Source organism: Procambarus clarkii, chromosome 28 (genome assembly GCF_040958095.1).
Source record: "Procambarus clarkii isolate CNS0578487 chromosome 28, FALCON_Pclarkii_2.0, whole genome shotgun sequence".
In the NCBI taxonomy this organism is placed as follows: domain Eukaryota; kingdom Metazoa; phylum Arthropoda; class Malacostraca; order Decapoda; family Cambaridae; genus Procambarus; species Procambarus clarkii.
Window position 1 is genome coordinate 43,036,482 of NC_091177.1, and position 24,228 is coordinate 43,060,709.

Sequence of the window (24,228 nt, forward strand, 5' to 3'; positions counted from 1 at the left end):
TAAAAAGAATAACATCTGCGGCATATGCGAGGCTGGCTAACATCAGAATTGCCTTCAGGAACCTGTGGAAGGAATCCTTCAGAACCTTGTATACCACATATGTAAGACCATTCCTTGGGTATGCGGCCCCAGCATGGAGCCCGTACCTTGTCAAGCACAAGACTAAGCTTGAAAAAGATCAGAGGTATGCCACTAGGCTAGTACCAGAACTAAGAGACATGAGTTACGAGGAAAGGCTCCGGGAAATGCACCTCACGACACTGGAAGACAGAAGACTAAGGAGAGACATGACAACTATCTAAAAAATTCTTAGAGGAATTGACAGGGAGGATAAAGATGAACTATTTAACACGGGGACTACGCAAACAAGGGAACATGGTGGACGCTGAGTACCAAAATGAGACACAGGACGTTAGAAAGAACATTTTCAGTGTCAGAGTAGTTAATAAGTGGAATGCATTAGGCAGACATGTGGTGGAGGCTGACTCCATACACAGTTTCAAATGTAGATATGATAGAGCCCAATAGGCTCAGGATACATCAGTTGATAGTTGAGAGGCGGGACCAACGAGCCAGAGCTCATCACCCGCAAGCACAACTAGGTGATTACACTTAGGATTAGGTATGTAAACAAAAATCATGTTTTAGAAAAGGAAAATCACTAACGAACCTAATTGTGTTCAATAATTAAATAACTAGAACAAGGCAGGACAGAGAAGGATGGGCAGACTGCATATTTCCGGACTGCCAGAGAGCCTTAGACAGAGTACCTCAAAAAAAGATTACTAAATAAGCTTGAGAGACAGGAAGGAGCAAGTGGAAAAGACCTAACATGGTAAGGAATTACCTTACAAGCAGGATACAAGTAAGGGCAAGAGGTCTGTCACAGGAACGGTAATAAGAGAAATACCTCAAGAATAGGTCCTGGGAATAAGTGTATGTTTCATACACGTGTATGACCTATTTACAGGCCCCAGCATGATGACGTGTTACTCAAGTGGCCCCAGCATGATGACGGGGTTCTCACGTGGCCCCAGCATGATAACGTGTTACTCACGTGGCCCCAGCATGATGACGTGTTACTCACGTGGCCCCAGCATGATGACGTGTTACTCACGTGGCCCCAGCATGATGACGTGTTACTCACGTGGCCCCAGCATGATGACGTGTTACTCACGTGGCCCCAGCATGATAACGTGTTACTCACGTGGCCCCAGCATGATGACGTGTTACTCACGTGGCCCCAGCATGATGACGTGTTACTCACGTGGCCCCAGCATGATGACGTGTTACTCACGTGGCCCCAGCATGATGACGGGGTGCTCACGTGACCCCAGCATGATGATCTGTTACTCACGAGGCCCCAGCATGATGACCTGTTACTCACGTGGCCCCAGCATGATGACGGGGTGCTCACGTGGCCCCAGCATGATGACGGGGTGCTCACGTGGCCCCAGCATGATGACGGGGTGCTCACGTGGCCCCAGCATGATGACGGGGTGCTCACGTGGCCCCAGCATGATGACGGGGTGCTCACGTGGCCCCAGCATGATGGCGGGGTGCTCACGTGGCCCCAGCATGATGACGGGGTGCTCACGTGGCCCCAGCATGTTGACGGGGTGCTCACGTGGCCTCAGCATGATGACGGGGTGCTCACGTAACCCCAGCATGATGACGTGTTACTCACGTGGCCCCAGCATGATGACCTGTTACTCACGTGGCCCCAGCATGATGACGGGGTGCTCACGTGGCCCCAGCATGATGACGGGGTGCTCACGTGGCCCCAGCATGATGACGTGTTACTCACGTGGCCCCAGCATGATGACGTGGCACTCACGTGGCCCCAGCATGATGACGTGTTACTCACGTGGCCCCAGCATGATGACGTGGCACTCACGTGGCCCCAGCATGATGACGTGGCACTCACGTGGCCCCAGCATGATGACCTGTTACTCACGTGGCCCAGCATGATGACGTGGCACTCACGTGGCCCCAGCATGATGACGTGGCACTCACGTGGCCCCAGCATGATGACGGGGTGCTCACGTGGCCCAGCATGATGACCAGTTACTCACGTGGCCCAGCATGATGACGTGTTACTCACGTGGCCCCAGCATGATGACGTGTTACTCACGTGGCCCCAGCATGATGACGGGGTGCTCACGTGGCCCAGCATGATGACGTGTTACTCACGTGGCCCCAGCATGATGACGTGTTACTCACGTGGCCCCAGCATGATGACGTGTTACTCACGTGGCCCCAGCATGATGACGTGTTACTCACGTGGCCCCAGCATGATGATGTGCTGTGTTAATCTTTGACCATCACGACCGGTCAAAGCTGACCGGTCTTGATGGTCGAGTGGATTAAGGTGTCCTGTACACCAGTTGCATTGTGCTCCTGGCAGTATGGGTTCGAGTCACTTCTGGGGTGTGAATTTTCAGTCGCATATAGTCCTGTGGACCATTCAGGCTTGTTCGCATTTGTGTTCCTCTCGTGTGCCCCAAAGAATGAGGTGATTTGATAAAATGCTATGCCCAAGATTACCATCCGAGTGCCGGCGGGGAAATGGTTCAAGTAGCTTCGGCTATCACTTCCTTATGTCCGGTCGTGATGGTCAAGTGGATTAAGGCGTCCTGTAGTTACCAGTTGCATTGCTCCTGGGAGTATGGGTTCGAGTCACTTCTGGGGTGTGAGTTTTCAGTTATATATATATATATATATATATATATATATATATATATATATATATATATATATATATATATATATATATATATATATTTATATATATATATAAATATATATATATATATATATATATATATATATATATATATATATATACACACATATATATATATATACACACACATGTATGTATATATATGTGTGTGTGTATGGGGATGATGGGAGGTCGAGGTCCCCTCGTCCTCCCCACCATTCCCCACTCCCTCGTCCGATGCCTTCCCAAATGGTCTGATGTTCCCATCAGAAAATTGGGAGCATCACGTGATCTGATGTTCCCATCACTGATAAATAAGAACCGTTTAAAAAAGGAAATGAAAAACAGTGACAAAATAAAAAAAATAAACTATACCAACGAAATGAACAGTATGGTAAACAACACAGCTCAATTCCAATGAAATATCACACAAAATAATTAAATCAAAATGAAAATAAATTGAGATATTTGAAAGTTCAATTTATCAATGAAATCGGATCGTAAGCGATTTAGTATAGTGTGTGTTGCTCCTATGTGCAACAGATGGCGCTGTTCGAAAAAAACAAAAACATGTTTTAACCTGTCACAAGTGTAGCTTCTATTCTTATACTTACAAAATGAATGGAATGATAAACAACACAGCTCAATTCCATCGCAATGTCACACAAAGTAATGAAATCAAAATTAAAAAAATCTAATTGTATGTAAATTTAATTTGTCAATCCAATCGGAAATTGAAATGGAATCGTAAGATATTTGGTGTTGTGTGTGTTGCTATTACGTGCAACAGATTGTGCCGTCTTAAAAAAAGCATGTTTTTACCTGTCACAGGTGTGGCATCTATATAGTATGTATACAAAATCACGCGCATATTCGAATGGAACGTTGTGTCAAAATTTCCAAGCAATCGGTGAAGAAGTTTTGAAGATTACAGAGTATGTTGCTTTTACATCCAACAGATGGCGTTGTAAAAAAAAAAAAGCTTGTTTGTTTTCTGTCACAGGTGAGACATGTATATAGTAGATATATAAAAACACTCGCCTATTCGAATGCAACGTTCTGTCAAAATTTCAAAGCAATCGGTAGAGTTTTCGAAGATTTCCCTCATAAGAAAAACTCACGAAAAACACAGTTTTTCAAAAAAGCATGTTGACTGTACAAAAGACATTAATAGCTGAGGCTATATCCCCAACGTCCCGACAGCATTGACCATTCAAGCTTGTTCGCATTTGCGACGCTCATTAGCCGCACAAAGTGAGGTGATTCGATGAAATATCTACGCCCAAGCTTATTACCAAGGGCCGTCGGGACGTTGTGGATATAGCCTCGGCTACCAATGTCTTTTGTACAGTCACCGTTGGTCGAGTGGTTAAGGATCCGGGTACGCCATGTGCATAGTGCTCCTGGCAGTCTGGGTTCGAGTCCCGGGGCGTGGAGTTTTCAGTTATATATATATATATATATATATATATATATATATATATATATATATATATATATATATATATATATATATATATATATATATATATATGTATATATATATATATATATATATATATATATATATATATATATATATATATATATATATATATATATATATATATATATAAATGAACATTTATATATATATATATATATATATATATATATATATATATATATATATATATATATATATATATATATATATATATAAATGAACTAAGAAGCAAAGAAGCAATTAGTAGGCAGCTTCCTACATATAAAGTGACATACATCAACCTACCTTGCAGCACACAAGCAAGTAAACATTTACCATACACACTATACTACAAGAGCCAAGAGTTATCTAGGGACTCGGGTTCACGGGGACAAACTGACTCACTTGTGAAAGTGGAGAAACGTTCCCAGGTTTACCAGGACACACAAAGTGTGTACCGGAGTGAGAGGGATGGCTGGCGGGGACATTATGTATGCATGGAGTGAACAAGAACCAATGCCGAGCAACGGCCCCTCTCGAAAAGATATTAAATGGCATTATTGAACTGACAGTGGAACGAGAGATTGTGTTAGGTGTCAGGCAGGGTGGATTGTGTGGTGGGTTGGTGGTGGGTTGGTGGTGGATTGGTAGTGGGTTGGTTGTGGGTCAGGTGATGGGCTGCTGGTGGGTCAGGTGGTGGGTCAGGTGGTGGGTTGGTGGTAGGTTGGTGGTGGGTTGGTGGTAGGTTGTGTGTACGTCAGGTGGTGGGTTGTGTGTACGTCAGGTGGTGGGTTGTGTGTACGTCAGGTGGTGGGTCAGGTGGTGGGTTGTGTGAACGGCAGGTGGTGGGTGGATGGTGGGTCAGGTGGTGGGTGGATGGTGGTTCAGGTGGTGGGAGAGGTGGTGGGTGGATGGTGGGTCAGGTGGTGGGTGGATGGTAGGTCAGGTGGTGGGTGGATGGTGGGTCAGGTGGTGGGTGGATGGTGGGTCAGGTGGTGGGTGGATGATGGGTCAGGTGGTGCATGGATGGTGGGTCAGGTGGTGGGTCAGGTGGTGGGTCAGATGGTGGGTCAGGTGGTGGGTCAGGTGGTGGGTCAGGTGGTGGGTCAGGTGGTGGGTTGGTGGTGGGAGCGGTTGGTGGGTGGATGGTAGGTCAGGTGGTGGGTGGATGGTGGGTCAGGTGGTGGGTGGATGGTGGGTCAGGTGGTGGGTGGATGATGGGTCAGGTGGTGCATGGATGGTGGGTCAGGTGGTGGGTCAAGTGGTGGGTCAAGTGGTGGGTCAGGTGGTGGGTGGATGGTAGGTCAGGTGGTGGGTGGATGGTGGGTCAGGTGGTGGGTGGATGATGGGTCAGGTGGTGGGTGGATGATGGGTCAGGTGGTGCATGGATGGTGGGTCAGGTGGTGGGTCAGGTGGTGGGTCAGGTGGTGGGTCAGGTGGTGGGTTAGGTGGTGGGTCAGGTGGTGGGTCAGGTGGTAGGTTGGTGGTGGGTCAGGTGGTGGGTCAGGTGGTGGGTTGGTGGTGGGTCAGGTGGTGGGTCAGGTGGTGGGTTGTGTGAACGTCAGGTGGAGGGTGGATGGTGGGTCAGGTGGTGGGTGGATGGTGGGTCAGGTGGTGGGTGGATGGTGGGTTGGTGGTGGGTCAGGGGGTGGGTCAGGGGGTGGGTCAGGTGGTGGGTCAGGTGGTGGGTGGATGGTGGATCAGGTGGTGGGTGGATGGTGGGTCAGGTGGTAGGTGGATGGTGGGTCAGGTGGTGGGTAGATGGTGGGTCAGGTGGTGGGTTGGTGGTGGATCATGTGGTAGGTCAGATGGTGGGTCAGGTGGTGGGTGGATGGTAGGTCAGGTGGTGGGTTGATGGTGGGTCAGGTGGTGGGTCAGGTGGTGGGTTAGGTGTTGGGTCAGGTGGTGGGTCAGGTGGTGGGTGGATGGTGGGTCAGGTGGTGGGTCAGGTGGTGGGTCAGGTGGTGGGTCAGGTGGTGGGTGGATGGTAGGTAAGGTGGTGGGTCAGGTGGTGGGTGGATGGTAGGTCAGGTGGTGGGTGGATGGTGGGTCAAGTGGTGGGTGGATAATAGGTCAGGTGGTGCATGGATGGTGGGTCAGGTGGTGGGTTGGTGGTGGGTCAGGTAGTGGGTAAGGTGGTGGGTTGGTGGTGGGTCAGGTAGTGGGTCAGGTGGTGGGTCAGGTGGTGGGTCAAGTGGTGTGTGGATGGTAGGTCAGGTGGTGGGTGGATGGTGGGTCAGGTGGTGGGTGGATGGTGGGTCAGGTGGTGGGTGGATGGTAGGTCAGGTGGTGGGTTGGTGGTGGGTCAGGTGGTGGGTTGGTGGTGGGGTCAAGTGGTGGGTTGGTGGTGGGTCAGGTGGTGGTTCAGGTGATGGGTGGATGGTAGTAGTTATTAAATTCACTAATTTACAGTAATTAATTTCACTAACGGTAGTGTTAACATGAATTAATATTTCTTTATCTGAGCCTATTGCTAATATTCTCACGACATCGAGAGGCAGGATTGCGTCAGATAATGTACATTTAAACATATTTATTACCAATATGTTGGAGAATTGAATGTGGTTCTCTAAAATTATCAGTATTCCGTACAGTAATTAACTATGGATAATATAGATCCCATTAATCCAAAACCGAGAGTTATTAACTGAAATTATTATCAAGTAGCAGTTTCATCTGTTACGTACGAATGCTATGGAGGAGATAAATTTTCTCTCCATTTCTCGTTTAACACCATTTAACGAGAATATGATATTATTTAATTCCCTATAATTGCAACCCAGTTCTCATTAACGCGTTACATCAGTAATTACACGGAAAAGAATTATCCGTGATTAGTAATTTCTGTTGTGAATGCGTGAGACGAGATGAGGGAGGGCGGAGACGCCGCCATTATTCGCCTCTAGCTACCACGCCGTGAGGACGTGTTATTCCTGCTCCAGCCACGAGCAACCACGCCAACAATTACATCGTGCGTCTCGGGAGTGTCGAGTTCCACCTATACTACGTTAGGCCCTTGCAGTTAATGGGCCTAGGAGGATGCAATTGCTCCAGTAGCAATCTGGAATTACTTCGGTTGATAACCAGCAGGTTAAGTGCTATAGTTTTGGTTATATAAAGAGATCTCTTTTTATATCCTTGTACTGTGCACTGTCCATCGTTATGCTACGCGACCTCCACAAACAATTAGTACGTCCATAAGGAGTTAAATTTATTCCTTTTATGGCATAGTGAGGATATTAGATAGTAGGTGTAACCATGATTATATACAGTGCAGGCGAGGAGTCACAATAACGTGGCTGAAGTATGTTGACCAGACCACACACTAGAAATTGAAGGGACGACGACGTTTCGGTCCGTCCTGGACCATTCTCAAGTCGATTGTGAAAAACGAAACCGAAACCGAAACGTCGTCGTCCCTTCAATTTCTAGTGTGTGGTCTGGTCAACATATATACAGTTGAAACTTCAGCTTGTGTTGTAAGTGGTCGTGACCATCATGTTCCCACGCCGTGCTGGAACTCACGTGTGGCCGCAAGTAGCAGACGACGCCATTACACCTCTACCTCTCCGTTCACTATTATAGCTAAGCACCTGAAATCTTTTCACTTATTTCTTTGATTGAGAAAAATCTAGATCAATCGAAAGAATTTAGTTTATTTGATTTGAGATATTTAACGTAATATGTTAGCCTCATATAGATCAAATGAGAATAGTTGCTTGGTTAATCAATATATAATTTTTTATTAGTAATCAATTTATCTAATGTTTCTTAATAGTATTTAGTAGAATTATTAATTTTTATTCGAGGAAGAACCAGCCTCGATGAAGCGTACTGGGAGTAGATTACTTCTGGTATTAACCCCCAATTTTGTGAAGGACGGAAAGTTTATTTTCGAACATTAATATTATGCAGCCCATTAACGTTTAAAGAATAATCTTTAAAAGTTTCTTATCCATAGGCAGTGGTGTTTCAGTCCTAATAATTTAACTTCATCTGTTCCCCTTTTCAGTCAAAATAGGGTGGTCCTTCGATTAATTCAAATTAATCTATTAATTAAATATCAATCAATAGAGAGTAAACTTTCTTCGCAACAGGTGGAGGGTGGATGGTGGGTCAGGTGGAGGGTGGATGGTGGGTCAGGTGGAGGGTGGATGGTGGGTCAGGTGGAGGGTGGATGGTGGGTCAGGTGGAGGGTGGATGGTGGGTCAGGTGGAGGGTGGATGGTAGGTCAGGTGGAGGGTGGATGGTGGGTCAGGTGGAGGGTGGATGGTGGGTCAGGTGGAGGGTGGATGGTGGGTCAGGTGGAGGGTGGATGGTGGGTCAGGTGGTATGACAATTACACTACAGTACAATACTGTATTAATAATGCAAGATAATAATCCAAATGAAGCTTACCATATAGTATCCTGGCAACAACTTTTGGAGGAACTCTGCTTCCTTATGCTGCACAGTCTTGATGATGAACTCATCATCATTGGTGAGGTAAAAGATGCTGCCACTCGCTCCAGGATTACTAAGCTCTCGTAGAGGCTCTGTACATAACGACACCTGTAGGCAGTTTGGTTTGTTCAGAAAAATTTACTTTGACAGTTCACTACCTTAATTTGTAATTTATTTACCATATATGTGCAGGAGAAAACAAAGACAGTAGTTGTTGAACTCTGCACTTGAGAAAAGGGACAGCTGAATCAACTGGAGTTTTAGTCAATGTACAATGGAAATACAGAATACTCAATACAAACTCAATTACTTTATTTTCTGATAAAATTTATCAACATTAAACATTTTAATGTTTATAAATTATTAGTTTTACAGTTTTGTTGTCAATATAAATCATTATTTTTAAATACTGTACTCAACAACCCTATCTACATATGAAACTGTATGGAGTCAGCCTCCACCACAACACTTCCTAGTGCATTCCATTTAAAGTTGTCATTATAATGCTTTAAAATCTACATTATAGTTCAGTACTAGTGTTTTATCAAGGTTTCATAACTTTAAAATGGTACATCTGACGCAAACTTTTATATCAAACATCTCAAAGTGTAAAACTTATTACGTACAGCATTTTAATGTCTCATTCAGAATATGATCAACTAATTTACTAATAAAAAAATTAACAATAAAATAATCTAGCTTATATAAGAGAGCACCATAAATAATTAGTGTCCCATTTTCCATGAAAATGCATATTCTTCAAAGTATTAAAAAGTAATGAAAGTTGTTAGAAGTTTATATTTTATTTATATATATTATATATATATATATATATATATATATATATATATATATATATATATATATATATATATATATATATATATATATATATATATATATATATATATATATATATATATATATATATATATATATATATATATATATATATATATATATATATATATATATATATATATATATATATATATATATATATATATATATATATATATATATATATATATATATATATATATATATATATATATATATATATATATATATATATATATATATATATATATATATATATATATATATATATATATATATATATATATATATATATATATATATATATATATATATATATATACACACACATACATACATACATACATACATACATTGAACTAAGAGATTTTATGTTGACACTAAAGTGTACTTCAGCACTTATTAGTCCAAAATTAATTATGTGTAAGTACTGTACCTGCACATGTGACTGTCATTTTAAAGACATTGTTAGAACTTGTAAAACGATACAGAACTAAACATGACTCCAGTATAATTACTACATAATAATAAATTTTATAAATTCAATGGTTACCTGCTTATAGACTACCTATCATGATTCTTAATTTTGGACCCACAACCCATTCCCTGACCAGCTCTGATGAATGACCTGACAAGTCCAGGTGTTGGCACTTGCTGTTTGAGTAGGAACTGAAGCTCAGCTGAATAAAGACAATTTCAAGAAACAACACAACACACAACACAAAATGTCCAGCTTTTCATATATGAGGTACCAGGTGAATAAAACCGACATACCACCACTATGAAAACGGCCACAACTCTATCGACCAGGATGATTTTTTTTTAGCAAGAGAAAGAAGAGAAGAATGGCTAAAAATGTCCAGACTGTACCACCAACTCGGTCAAATGCTAGAGAGGACACACACACACAGTGGCCTCCCTACCAGAGCCACAGATATTAACATCAAGTAAAGGATCCAGCAATTCCACAAACATAACATTATTATTTGCCAACAACCAGAATATAAAAAACACGCAATTCTAACAAAGTTCACTTTATTTTTATCAAAGGCCTCCTACATGAGGCAAATACAGTGTTTGCAGCCTTTATGGAAACCCACACAAAGGACTACCATGATGGTGAAATATGGATCTCAGCGTACAATCTTTTCAGATGTGACAGGAAACACAGGCTACAGGGTGGGGTCAGCCTGTACATCAAAGATACATTCATCTATACTGAGCTGTTAAACACCACAAACGATATGGTGGAAGTACTGATAATCAAAATAGAGATCCTAAATGTAGTTATTATCCTTGTATAAAAGTCACCAGAGGCCAATCCTCAGCAGTTTAAAGACCAACTAATGAAAATAGAACACAGCTTGGAAAACCTCACAAATCCAGCCCCGAACATCATCCCTGCTTAGGGACTTCTACGGCACCTGAAATGGACGCATCTAGCCACTACAGTTATATCGGAGAGAATACCGGGAAGTAGCCTAAATGAACAGTCACGTGCTACGGATGTGCGACAGATTTGCCTTAAACCAGCAAATAGTAGAACCAACCAGAAAAGAGAACACGCTGGACCTCATTTTCATTAATAATGGTGACTTGATCAGGAATATAATGATTACAAATACCTGCTACTCTGATCACAACCTAATTGAAGTTCTGACAAGCATGGGGAGTAAACCTGCACAACCAGTCCCGAATCCCAGGGAAGGAGAATTAAGCAAATTCAATTTTAATAATAAACAGATTAACTGGGAGCAAATAAACCAAGGACTCACAGAACTAACCTGAGAAGAACAGCTAGAAAATCCAAATCTGAACTAGTGCCCAGAAAAAATAAACTCGGTAGCTCTAGAAATATGTTCCAACCGCATACACCTATGAAAAAAAGAGGAAGAGATGCAGACTGGAACGGGAAAGACGTTCCCACCATAGGCAAAGAAAACGAATTGCGGAACAACTTGAGAGTCACACCCTAACTCAAGAATGACGAAGGAGGTTAGGTAGAGAAATAGAAAAAATTGAACTAGAGCTACAAGAATTATACAAAATCCAAGAGAGACAAAGAGAGCAAAAGGCCATCAGTGAAATAGAAAGAAATCCAAAATATTTTTTCCTCCATGCAAATTCATGATAAAAAATTGCATCTAGTAGCAAGCCCACGAAAGGGAGACGGAACTTTCACAGATGACAACAGAGTAATGAGCGAAATATTGAGGAATCAGTACAACTCTTGCTTTTAGCGAACCACTAAACACACTGAAGATTCATAACCCAAATCAATTTTTCATGGATGTGATGCCAATATCAAATCATATATCAGATGTCACCCTATGCCCACTGGATTTTGAAGAAGTCATAGACAGTATGCCTATGCACTTTTCAAAGACAAAGCCTACTGGCATTATCCCTGACATACTAAAAACAGCTGAGATAGTACCACTCCATAAAGGGGAAAATAAGGCAGAGGCAAAAAATTACAGACTGATAGCACTAACATCACACATCATAAAAATCTTTGAAAGAGTGTTAAGAAGTAAGATCATAAAATACATGCAATCACAGCATCTCTATAACCCTGGAGAACATGGTTTGAGAACAGAGCGCTCTTGCCTATCACAATTGCTGGACCACTATGACATGGCCTTAGATGCCATGTAAGACAAGCAAAACAGTGATATAAGTATCACAGATTTTGCAAAAGCCTTCGACAAATGTGACCATGGTGTTATTGCATACAAAATGCTTTCAAAAGGAATTACCGGAAAAATAGGCAGATGGATCTACAATTTCCTGACTAATAGGACGCAATGTGTAATAGTCAACAAAATAAAATCTGGACCATCAACCATGAAGAGCTCAGTGTGCGTGTGTCTGCTAGACATAAAGCGCGCCCTCCTGCAAGTACCCTCCATGTCAAGTACTGTTTGCTGGTAAAGCCTGTCGTCAATAGTCTCACATCATAACGAGCGAAACCAGCTGTCAGGCCACCTACGAGTTCTTCCATGAATGTGCACGAGTGAGTGAATAAGAGAGGTAGCCATACCTGTAAGTACAAGATCTTGTTTCTTTATTATTAATGTCTCAGTGTTGATCTGAGGGATCAACCACAGTTCTCACCTTCTTGTACCTGACACAGGTATAGGTGGAGACCAAGACACCCAACGGTGCATGCGTGTTTATCTGTGTGGGACCACGACATTACACTCGTCTGTGAATGTGAGTTTCAAATAAACCACACAATTATTGTGTGACATAATTATTGTGCATGATCATTGCCTGTCTCACTGAGAGTGTTATTGAGATTTATTGTGCATGATCATCATTGCCCAAGTATCCTGTTGGAACTCCTGTGACCCTTTGCACACCGCCAGTTAGGTTTGCCGTGTTAATGATTGGCTGTCAATTGTGTTAAGTTAGGTGTTTCTCCACGAGTGGATCTGAATCAATTAGTCAAATGTCAAGAATCTTGCTAATGCAACCATAGCCTTTCTGACACCAATTCAAAGTAAATCAAGCACCCTTTGTATTAGTGGTTAAGTTTGTAAATAAGCTACTGTTAAGCTTTATGCGGTGTTTCCGTTGAACCACTTCTGAATACTGCCAAACTATTTACTTAAGCCTTCAGCTCCAGGTGTCTTCAACACCGAGTTGCCTATTATTCACAAATCTATAAATGTGTTGAGGACCCTAGGAGTCCCTTAAGTGTTTCAAGCATTGAGGAGATTCCAACGACCAATGTGGATGAGGACCAGGTGAGGCTAGTCTGAGAAGAGACCCTCAAGGACTCTAACTCTACCTTGCTCCCAGGCCCTGTATGGTTGCTCCCGTATTTTCTCTACTGGATTCCGACAGCTTCGTGAAGCGTCTGCCACACGTAAATTGGTGACGTACACATTGCAGTCGGGAAAACAAAATAGAAAACCCCACACAGTCAAATCATAACATACAACAAAAAAGCAATGTAAAGGATTTGGGTGGACTCGTGTCAGAAAGACCTTACTATTAAATTATATTTACTTTATAATTATATTTACAGGGAGGATTTACTGGGCGCAATTCCTTAACTGTAGCCTCTGTTTAACGCAACAGTAAAATGTGTACTTGGATGAAAAAACGATTCTTCGCAGCGGGTATCGTATTCCAGGGACCTGCCCGAAACGCTACGCGTACTAGTGGCTGTACAAGAATGTAACAACTCTTGTATATATCTCAAAAAAAAAAATAACACAATAAAGTAGCCGTCACAACTGCAAGAAAAATTACAGGTTGGATAACAAGAATTTTTCAAATTAGAGATGCTATACCAATGATGATACTCTTCAAGACACTAGTGCTCTCTAGAATGGAATACTGCTGCACAATGACAGCCTATTTCAAAGCTGGAGAAATTGTTGACTGCTAGAATCCACTCAGTAAAACATCTAAACTATTGGGACCAACTAAAATGCCTAAATCTGTATTCTCTTGAGCGCAGGTGGGAGAGATCCATAATAATTTACACATGGAAAATAGTAGAGGGGCTGGTCTCAAACCTGCACATAGAAATAACATCATATGAGACCAGAAGGCATGGCAGGATGTGCAGAATACCCCTTTTAAAGAGTAGAGGTGCAATAGGTAATCTGAGAGAGAACTCCAACATCAGAGGCCCGAGACTGTTCAACACGCTTCCATTGCACATAAGGGGCATAACTGGTCGACCTTGCACAGTGTTTGAGAGAGAACTTGATAAACACCTCCAAAGGTGGTGTGCAGAATACCCGGTTGAAGAGCAGAGGTGCAACAGGTACTCAGAGAGAACTCTATCAACATCAGAGGCCCGAGACTGTTCAACAAGCTTCCACTACACATAAGGGGCATAACTGGCCGACCCCTCACAGTGTTCAAGAGAGAACTCGATAAGCACCTCCAAAGGATACCTGATCAACAAGGCTGTGATTCATACGTCAGGCTGCGAGCAGCTGCATCCAACAGCCCGGTTGACCAGTCCAGCACGAGGAAGCCTGGTCGACAATCAGGCTGCGGGGACACTAATCCCCGGAAACACTTCAAGGTAACTTCAAGGCAAGATAAGGATACCTGATCAACCAGGCTTTATTTATTTTTAGATAGACATGTTCAGGGAATGTTCTCTCCTCCTCCCCCCTCCTCATCGTCATCCATACGCCAACAAGAGTCATCAGTAAAGGTAAGTAATAACTTGTACATACTTTAGTACTGAAGATTTGGATGAATTAGGAATAAAATTTACTTTGAAGTTAATTTGGGGGGGGGGGGAGTCTGGAACGGATTAATTCAACTTACATTATTTCTTACAGGGAAATTCACTTTAGTTTATGAATATTTGGCTTACGAGCCATCTCTGGGAACAGATTAAATTCGTAAGCTGAGGTACCACTGTACTAGCATTCAGCATACAGACCTTGATATGTTGAAAGAAATATACTGTAAGACCCAATAAGAACTTGCACTAATTTTACAAGTAAACTTGGAAATTATTTTTTGTCTAATAATCAGTACTTAAACACTGCTTAATGAATACTAATCAACCATGCAAATATAAAAAAGAGAGCTACTAAATATTATACTCACAAGATAGTCCTCGGGTTGAATTCTAAACAGATCTCTAAAGTGTCTAAATGCTATGGGGGCATAAACCTTGAATCTGAAATCAATAACACAGTTAAAAGTTAAAATAACATATGGGAGCAAGAGAAATATATAATAAATGATTGCTATATGGAAATAAGATGTGGATGAACTGATGCAATAACATGTGAATTATAAAACAAATTAATTCTGAAGGCAGTGTGTTGAGAAGTTAGAGTAAGAACAAGGAGCAGCACATACAGAGGTAACACCAAAAAACTCCCAACTGATGGAAGGTAGTCAGTACCTGGATTGAACTTGGATGGGGTTCTGGGAGTTATTCTACTCCCCAAGCCCAGCTCGGGGCTTGTGGCTTGTGAGAGTTTGGTCCGGCAGGCTGTTGCTTCTCGCCGACAAGCGAGTGACCCGCAGCAGCACATATCCACTACAGCCCGGTTGATCAGGCACTTCTTGTAGAAAACTGTCTAGTTTTTTCTTGAAGACTTCCACTTTTGTTCTGACAATATTTCTTATTTCTGCTGGGAGGATACTGAACAACCGTGGGCCTCTGATGTTCATACAGTTCTCTAAGTCCATGGCACCTCTACCTCTACTTTTCACTGGTTCTATTCTGCATTTCCTTTCATATCATTCATGACAGTGTTGCTATTTTACGTGCAAATTAGGGATCATGCCCTCCAATATTTTCCATGTCTATATAATTTCATACTTCTCTTGTCTCCTTTCTAGAGAGTACATTTTGAGAGCTTTGTGATGATCCCAATAGTTTAGATGCTTTTTCCTGGCTATGCGTGCTGTACATGTACTCTGTATTCCCTCTATTTCAGCAATCTTTCCTGCTCTGAAGGGGAAAGTGAGTATTGAATAGTACTCAAAGCAGAATAGCCCAAGTGATTTGTTTGCAATATTGTTCTTCAATTTGCCCTTACATGCAAGTATCCATCTAAAGCATTCTATTAGAAAAAATTTCATACCAAAATAAGTGCTGTAACATGAAAATTGATGAAAATATACTAAACATTTGTGGGTGGGAATTGGGGGTGTAGCGGGTGGGCTTCTGGGCGCTCCTTCGCGGGTAACACTTGGCCCGTCTTTAACTTGTCGGCGGGTGGACAGCGACCAGGTTTTTTTTATTTTGTATGCATATACTCCTCTAGAGAATTTATTGCAAACCCATTGATACCAAAATGAAAAACCTAGGACAAAAATTGAGGTGACCAAAGTGAAAAGAGTGTACACATTTTATCACTCTTGCACGCTCCCGGGTCACTCGCTCGCACTTTCTCTGTTGCTGTGGGTGGTAAGCCGGGCTTTTGGAGTTTATATGCATTTACTCCTATGGAGAATTCTATTGCGAACACATTGATACCAAATTGAATATCTTTGTCACCTCAATTCTTGTCATAAGTTGAAAAGAGTATTCACTTTTCAGAATAACTGCGCGTTCCTGTGGAATACCCAAACCCACCCGCGGTAGTGGGGAGGTCGTGCGCCCAGAGCGTGAAAGTGTTAAGTTCTCTCTAACCGATTCCTAAGATCATCACTTCCAACAGCTAAGTATATACAGTACTGTAAATATTATATAGCATCTAAAACCATTATGATGCAACACAATTCTTACAGATACACAAAGTTGTTTAGGAAACAAATATAAATGGTCTAACAAAACTAAAATACAAATACAGTACAGTAAATTATTAAAATTAAAATAAAAGTGATTTAACTCTGACTGTGAAGCCTCATTTTCAGATTTGTCCCCACCAAGGGTTGAAATGCTGATGAAAATTCAGCAAAATTTGCATTTATAGTAAGAGAGAGATATACTTAATTTAAATTTTCATCTATGCTATTAAAAAGATACTCATTTTTTTAACCCTTAACGAGTAACCTACTGTCAAAATATTGATCTCCATGACTACTGCAGTTATAGTCATTTGCTGATTTTAGTTATATTTCCTGGTTATCATACAATCTATGCAAATATAATTATAATATTGTATATATGTATGAATGTAATGGAGTTAACCAAGACCAATGACAAAATTCTTTTATTGTTTTTAACTGCCTACTATGTAATGAGGTTATCAGGTACTAGTGGCCTGCAATTATCATCAAATCACAATTTGCCTTTACCATCATTGTTGGAATCTATTTCTGGAAAATTTTTCCAGACAGTAGCAGCAAAGGGAGGGTTGCATGAAATTTCCTTTGAGCTGTGCCAGGAAAAGTTTATGTGCAGTACAGGTGTACATATGTTGTAGGCCTATGTACAGTACTCCATTTTGTATTCATACATAAATTGTGATATTTAAACACATTGTGTAAACTAAAGTGAAGCAATGAATATAAAAAGCATCCAAATTGACAATTTCAGTCTTCTTCACCATCATCACTATGTCAGCAACTACGCATCTCATGCCGACTAAACCAGTAACGTCACCTTTTTGGAGTCATTATGTATATATGTATGTGTATAATTACCTAAGTGTAATTACCTAATTGTAGTTTCAGGATGAGAGCTGTGCCCGTGGTCTCCCATCTTCCCAGAACATACTCTGTCATATAACACTTTGAAACTATCAATGGATGTGGCCACCCCCACCACCTCAATTGGTTCCATCTACCACTCTGTTTGCAAAGAAAAAGCTAATATTTTGTTGGGTACCTTTGTTTCCTTAGCTTGAATCTGTGACCTCTTGTTCTTGAGGTTGCCGGTTTTAGGAATTATTGTCAATTTGGTTGATTCCTATTATCATCTTGTAAATGGTGACCATATTGCCTCTTATTCTTCTGTCTTTTAGTTTTGGCATATTTAATGCATCTAGCCTCTCTTCATAACTCTGTTTTTCAGTTTTGGAAGCATTTTTGTAGCATGCCTTTGCACCTTTTTCAGTTTATTGATGCACTTCTTAAGATATGGGCACCACACATCTGCTTCAAATTAAAACATTGGCTTCACAAAGATCGTGAACAATTTCTCTAATATTTTAATATAATATTTTAATATAATATTTTAATATTAAATCCATAAATTTAAAAGTGATTCTAAAGTTGGAAAGTATAGCACATGCTTCATGCATAGTGTTAATGTGATTCTCAGGTGACAGTTTTTTTTTTATTCAGAACCCCCCCTAGACCTCTTTTTTATCAGAATTCTGAAAAGCTTTTTCGCAATTTGTAGGCTGTGTGTGTGCCCTATTTATTCCAATTCCACAGTCCATAACATGGCAATTATTCCCATTAAATTCCATCCACTTATGTAATCCAGGTCTTGAAGGGCATGACAATCATTTAAATTTCTTATTTGCCCTAATAGCTTGGCATCATCAGCAAACATTTATATAATTCTGTATTCCTTCTGGTGGATCTTTTATATAGACAATGAACATTACTGGTGCTAGAACTGAACCCAGTACTCCACTGATAACACTTCTCCGGTCTGATACATTGCCTCTGATAACTGTCCTCAATTTCGTCAATTAGAACATTTTTTATCCATGTCAAACGTCTACCTGTAACATCACATGAAACCAGTAGGCATGGCAGAATGTGCACAATAACCTCTTGAAATGCAGAGGTGCAATGCTTTGGTACGCTGATAGAGAACTCAATCAACATAGACCATAAATCAAGCAGTGAACATAATGAAACATCCTTTTCTGGGCAGCCTCAGTAACTTCTTGTATCATTTATTTTACTTTTCTTTTCCATGGGGATTTTGGCTACTGTATATTGGGGTGGCATTTGAGTTAATAGGGTAGGCAAGTGAACCTTCAGACGACTGGAGCTGGTTTGTTTAAATTGGGCAAGCTACTGCTTTCCTTATTTCCATCTCATCTTTGTTTTATCAAGATATATGCAGTAGATTTTCTTTGTTCACTTTACTGTATTACTTGGCAGTTTTATTTAAGAAGTTGATCTTAGATCCTCCATGCTCCTCTTGCTTTCTTGAGAATACCAGATTCTGGTTCTAATGTCCAGTAGGATTGTGAAAACCCAGTTACTTGGTAAGTTGTGGCTGTCTCTGGGGTACCAGAGCTAGGGAGCTGGGTAGCTACTGAAGCTGCCCAGAAAAGGGCATTCATTACACTCAGCACTATTTTTCAGGCCCTATCCTATTCCTTACCTAGGGTCAAAAGGCCACACCAAAAAAAATACAGTAAAGGTATTTTTGTTATTACATATCTAGTAAGAAAAACATGCTCTCTGTATTGATGAAAATAGACAAAAATTATAAACCAATTTTCATATTTTCAAATACATATACAGTATATTATTAACACAGTATAGACAATAGTCATAACTACTACCTTGATAAAGCTAAAACTCACCTGAAATCAGAAAATTGATGTGCTGGTGTTGACTGAGAACCAGTATTAGGAAAGAATATAGTTTCTACCACATAAAAATCTTGAATTAAAACATCTAGCTCAGGTTTACTCGCCAAGCTTCCCACTGCTTGCTGGATCCCCAACTGAATGGAACCCATCAACTGGTTAGTCCCAATCTGTGTGGATTGAATAATGGCTTATTAATTCACAATCTTAGTCATATATAATACAGTATCATATCTCTATATTGTCTAACAAGCTAAACTGTTTAAAAATTCACAAAACATATTTTGAATTGCAATGTATGGTGTTTTATCCCATTTAACTCTGACCTCACTTGCAATGAAAACTTCCTCACCATTATCAATATATTGAACTGTAGATAAAACTTCTCACACGTACAGTATATGTATTTATCACAGCTAGTGAAGGCACACACACAATAGACACCCGACTCTTTATACCTTGAAAGCAACAAGTAATTTATGATGAATACATTCAAATGAAATTTGCAAAACAATAAATGATACCATTTATCTAATGCATCAGTGTGTCAAAGAGCTTGCCTGTCTCCAGTATTATTAAAGAACATAGTGTACTGTCCTTTCCTCCATCATGACAGTATTTTAACCCAAATTTCTTGAGCTATCAATGATCCTTAAAGCTTTTGTTTAATGTACATCATCCATATTGTCAGGGCCCCAGCTACATGCATACTTATCTACAAAACTTCAAACTTGCAAAATTTTGAAGTTCACTCACTCTCCTTCATCTCCAATAATTAAAACAAAAATTAATTTACTGTATATATTTTACATTTTCTTTAAAAGAAATACACTATACACCAGATGGCTGTTCTCCAATGGACGAATTATCATGAGAAAAATAATAAAGACTTCCCCCTTTTACCTTACAGATAGTCTACTTTGTTTTTGTTACCCATTTCCATTTACCTGTAGTTAATCTGTGACCTGTTTTAAAAGCAATTACTTCCCTGGTTCTGTGGCCAGCACAGCCACCAAAGCCCAGCTAATGGGTCACTTGCCACAGGAACATATCTAGGTTCCTCTTGAAAACCTATTGTTATGGCAATACAGTACTGTACTGTACAGTATTTCTAGGATCTGTTGGTAGTTTGATGTGTCAGAAACATCTAATGTTCACAAAACATTCTCTAAATTGTGCTTGTGGAACCTAACATTGAATGGCTACTTTTCTTTTTTGACCTTGTGCCTCTCCATCTTTTCCCATTTCCTTTTACTCGACCACTTGCATCTGACTATGGAGGCAATCCTCATTCAGCTAACATTATTCAACATACAGTAATCGTGATTTTAAAATGTCTTGAATGGTTGAACATATACTTCATTTCATTTCAGAACAGTTTAGTTTTTACGAAACTATCTAGTTTGTAGCCTGTTGAAAAAGTGCAACTTTTCATTAAACTAATGGCTTTATTGTATTTTTATGAATACTGTACATATATTTTTTAGCTCATTTTTATGTTTTCTGGGAATCAACAAAAGTTTTGCATGGCTGGATGCTTACTGCCAGGACAATTTTTTGTATTAAATGGAAAAAATCTTTATGTCGAGTACTGTATATACTCTAGAGTGGTCACCTTATCCGAGTCAATTTGATACTTTAAAAATATTGATTAAGTTTTGTTAATATGATATGTTATTAAAGGTAGACCTTACTATACTGAACAGTACATAATTCTTCTACTATAGTGTGAGCATTCATTATCTTGCCTATATACTGTACTGTAAAGTACAAATGAACACTTTACATATTAAATGAAGTCCAAATAGTATAAAATATCTTACCTTCTTGTATGTGACCACTCCACCTTCATCAACCCTTCTGTGGCCAATCTTACGCTCTTTGTCTCGAAAGGTATCATAACGGGAAGGGCCAGCATAATATTTCGGAGTTTGGGAGGCGTTTGTGGGGGTTTTGATGCCACCATCTTGACCTGCATTTTGTGCTGCTGCAATCTGAAAAACACACACCACAATTAAGTCATAAAAAATGTTGATTCGATGTTAATGGCTACTTGTACATAGAATTAAGAAACATATCAATAACTAGATACGTCATGAGAACAGTTGATCGAAGAAGTAGTGGATCAAAGAGTTGATTGAACGTCATAAAAAGAAGGGTGAAATGCCATGCAACCTCTGAAGAGTCAACTAGCACAACACTTGTACCCCCGATTAGACTGTTTTACAGGAACTTCTTTTCGACGGCTCATAAAACAGAGGAAAGAGTCCTGAAAGATGATATTAATAGGAATGTTATCCCTACAGACAAAAATCATAAAATACAATTGACAATTTACTACAAAAACAAAACAATGGCCAACATACTCATGAAAAACTCCCCAGACACCAAACAGAATGCCTTGAAGGAAACCAACGTCGTCTATGCCTTCACATGCCCACTTGGAGACTAAGCCCCAAAGAACTCGGTATATAGGCAAGACAACAACGTCATTTTCTAGGCGATTAACAATGCACAAACAATAGGGCTCCATCAAAGAACATATAATCTCTTCTCACAACCAGACATCAGAGAAATCTTAACAAGCAACACAGAAATCATCGATAAATACAGCGATAGCAGGAGACTCGACATCAGTGAGGTGCACCACACAAAAACTCAACACCAGCAATAAACAGCCAATTAATGCACAACTATATTCTACCCACTTCAAAATCCCGAACCAACACAGAAGCAGCAAGAGACCTTCTACAGTTACAGTGGCACCTCAATTAACGAGCGGCTCTATTTACAAGCATTTCCCGTAACGAGCAAGCCACTCGCAGCAAATTTGTCTCTACTGTATTGACGAGCTTCACCTCTATTAACCAGCAAAACCACATGGTGCTTCCTAGCATCTCGCGGGTTCTCGCAAATTCTCAGACGCCTCCGACACCAGTGTTGTTGTTGTATAGCACACGACAAGCATCCCTCTGGATTTATTTGTGATTTTCTCTTTTTTTGTGGTTTTGTGACTGCAATCTGTAACACACTATGTCGCCAAAGCTGCTGCTTGCTAAAGACAGTGTTGGGAAGGGGAAGAAAGCGACAATTACCGTGGAAGTGAAGAAGGAAATCATAGCAAAGCATGAGCGTGGTGTGCATGTGACTGATCTCGTCAGGGAGTATGGCAGGTCCTCATCAACTATTTGTACCATTCTGAAGAGGAAGGAACAATTTAACACACTTGGTGGCTAAAGGAGTTACCAAGGTTAACAAGAAACGTCCAAAAATCCTAAAAGAGGTTGAAAAGCTACTGCTAGTTTGGATGAATGAAAGGCAATTACATGGCGATAGTGTGTCTGAAGCTCTTGTTTGTGCAAAGGCCAAGAAGTTGTATGTGGACCTTGTCAGGACGACACCAGGTGCATCGTCTGAAGAGGAGGAGATATTTAAGGCAAGCCGTGGATGGTTTGAGAAATTTAGGAAGAGAAGCGGTATCCACAGTGTTGTGCGACATGGGGAGGCTGCCAGCTCTGATAAAGCTGCTGCCGAGAAATTTTTACCAGAGTTCCAGGAATTTGTTGCTAGAGGGAGTTCTTGCCCTAACACGTTTTTAATTTTGACGAGACTGGCCAGTTTTTGGAAGAAAATGACAAAGAGGACCTACATCACACAGGAGGAACAATCTTTGCCTCGCCACAAACTGATGAAGGATCGACTTACTCTCGTGCTCTGTGCCAATGCAAGTGGCGATTGCAAGGTCAAGCCGCTGCTCGTCTACCACTCAGAAAATCCACGCGTGTTCAAGGCGTGTAAAGTGTACAAGGCACGACTGAATGTGATGTGGAGGTCCAATAAGAAATCCTGGGTCACGTGGATATTCTTCACTGAATGGGTCAATGATGTTTTTGGCCCTTCAGTGAGGAAATATCTTGAAGAGAAGCACTTGCCACTCAATGCCTTGCTTGTGCTCGATAATGCTCCTGCACATCCTCCACAGATGCGAGAAGAATTTTATCCCAAAAATCAATCCATCACCAAGTTCCTTCCTCCCAATACCACTCCATTCCTCCAACCTATGGACCAGAAAGTCATTACAAATTTTAAGAAATTCTACATGAAGGCCTTGTTGAAGAGGTGTGTTGATGTGATAGACAATACAGAGCTGACCCTCAAAGAATTCTGGAAGAACCACTTCAATATCCTGGGTGCCTTACGTTTGATCGATAAGGCCTGGGAAGGAGTGACACGGAGGACCCTAAACTCTGCATGGCGTAACCATGGCCTGAGGGTGTCCCTGAGTGAGACTTCGAAGGTTTCGGTCCTCCACTTGCATCTGCACCTGTGGAAGACCCGGAAGTGCATCTAGTGGATGATATTGTTGCTCTGGGGCAAACTTTGGGTCTGGAGTTGGATGCTGCTGATGTGCAGGAGTTAGTGGAGGAGCACAGTGAGGAACTGACCACTGAGGAACTCCTGGAACTTCAGAATTGACAGGGTAGATAAAGACAAGTTATTTAACACAAGGGGCACACGCACAAGGGGACACAGGTGGAAACTGAGTGCCCAAATGAGCCACAGAGATATTAGAAAGAGCTTTGTTAGTGTCAGAGTGGTTGACAAATGGAATGCATTAGGAAGTGATGTGGTGGAGGCTGACTCCATACACAGTTTCAAGTGTAGATATGATAGATCAGGAACCTGTACACCTGTTGATTGACGGTTGAGAGGCAGGACCAAAGAGCCAGAGCTCAACCCCCACAAGCACAACTAGGTGAGTACACACACACACACACCATGACCAGTTGATTGACAGTTGAGAGGCG

At 40.9% G+C, this 24,228-nt stretch overlaps 1 protein-coding gene across 1 annotated transcript in view; it reads right to left on the bottom strand.

Annotated features, from left to right (window-relative positions):
• Positions 1–8,552: 8,552 nt before the first annotated feature.
• The window catches only part of LOC138369473 (phosphatidylinositol 4-phosphate 5-kinase type-1 alpha-like), a 48,165-nt gene continuing 32,489 nt past the window's right edge, over positions 8,553–24,228 (bottom strand). Inside the window, exons 3-6 of the mRNA XM_069332728.1 lie at positions 21,244–21,414; positions 19,415–19,590; positions 15,066–15,138; positions 8,553–8,741 (exon numbers count right to left, since the gene is read on the bottom strand). Coding sequence (XP_069188829.1) covers positions 8,553–8,741; positions 15,066–15,138; positions 19,415–19,590; positions 21,244–21,414 — 609 coding nt within the window. The remainder of the gene's footprint in view (positions 8,742–15,065; positions 15,139–19,414; positions 19,591–21,243; positions 21,415–24,228) is intronic.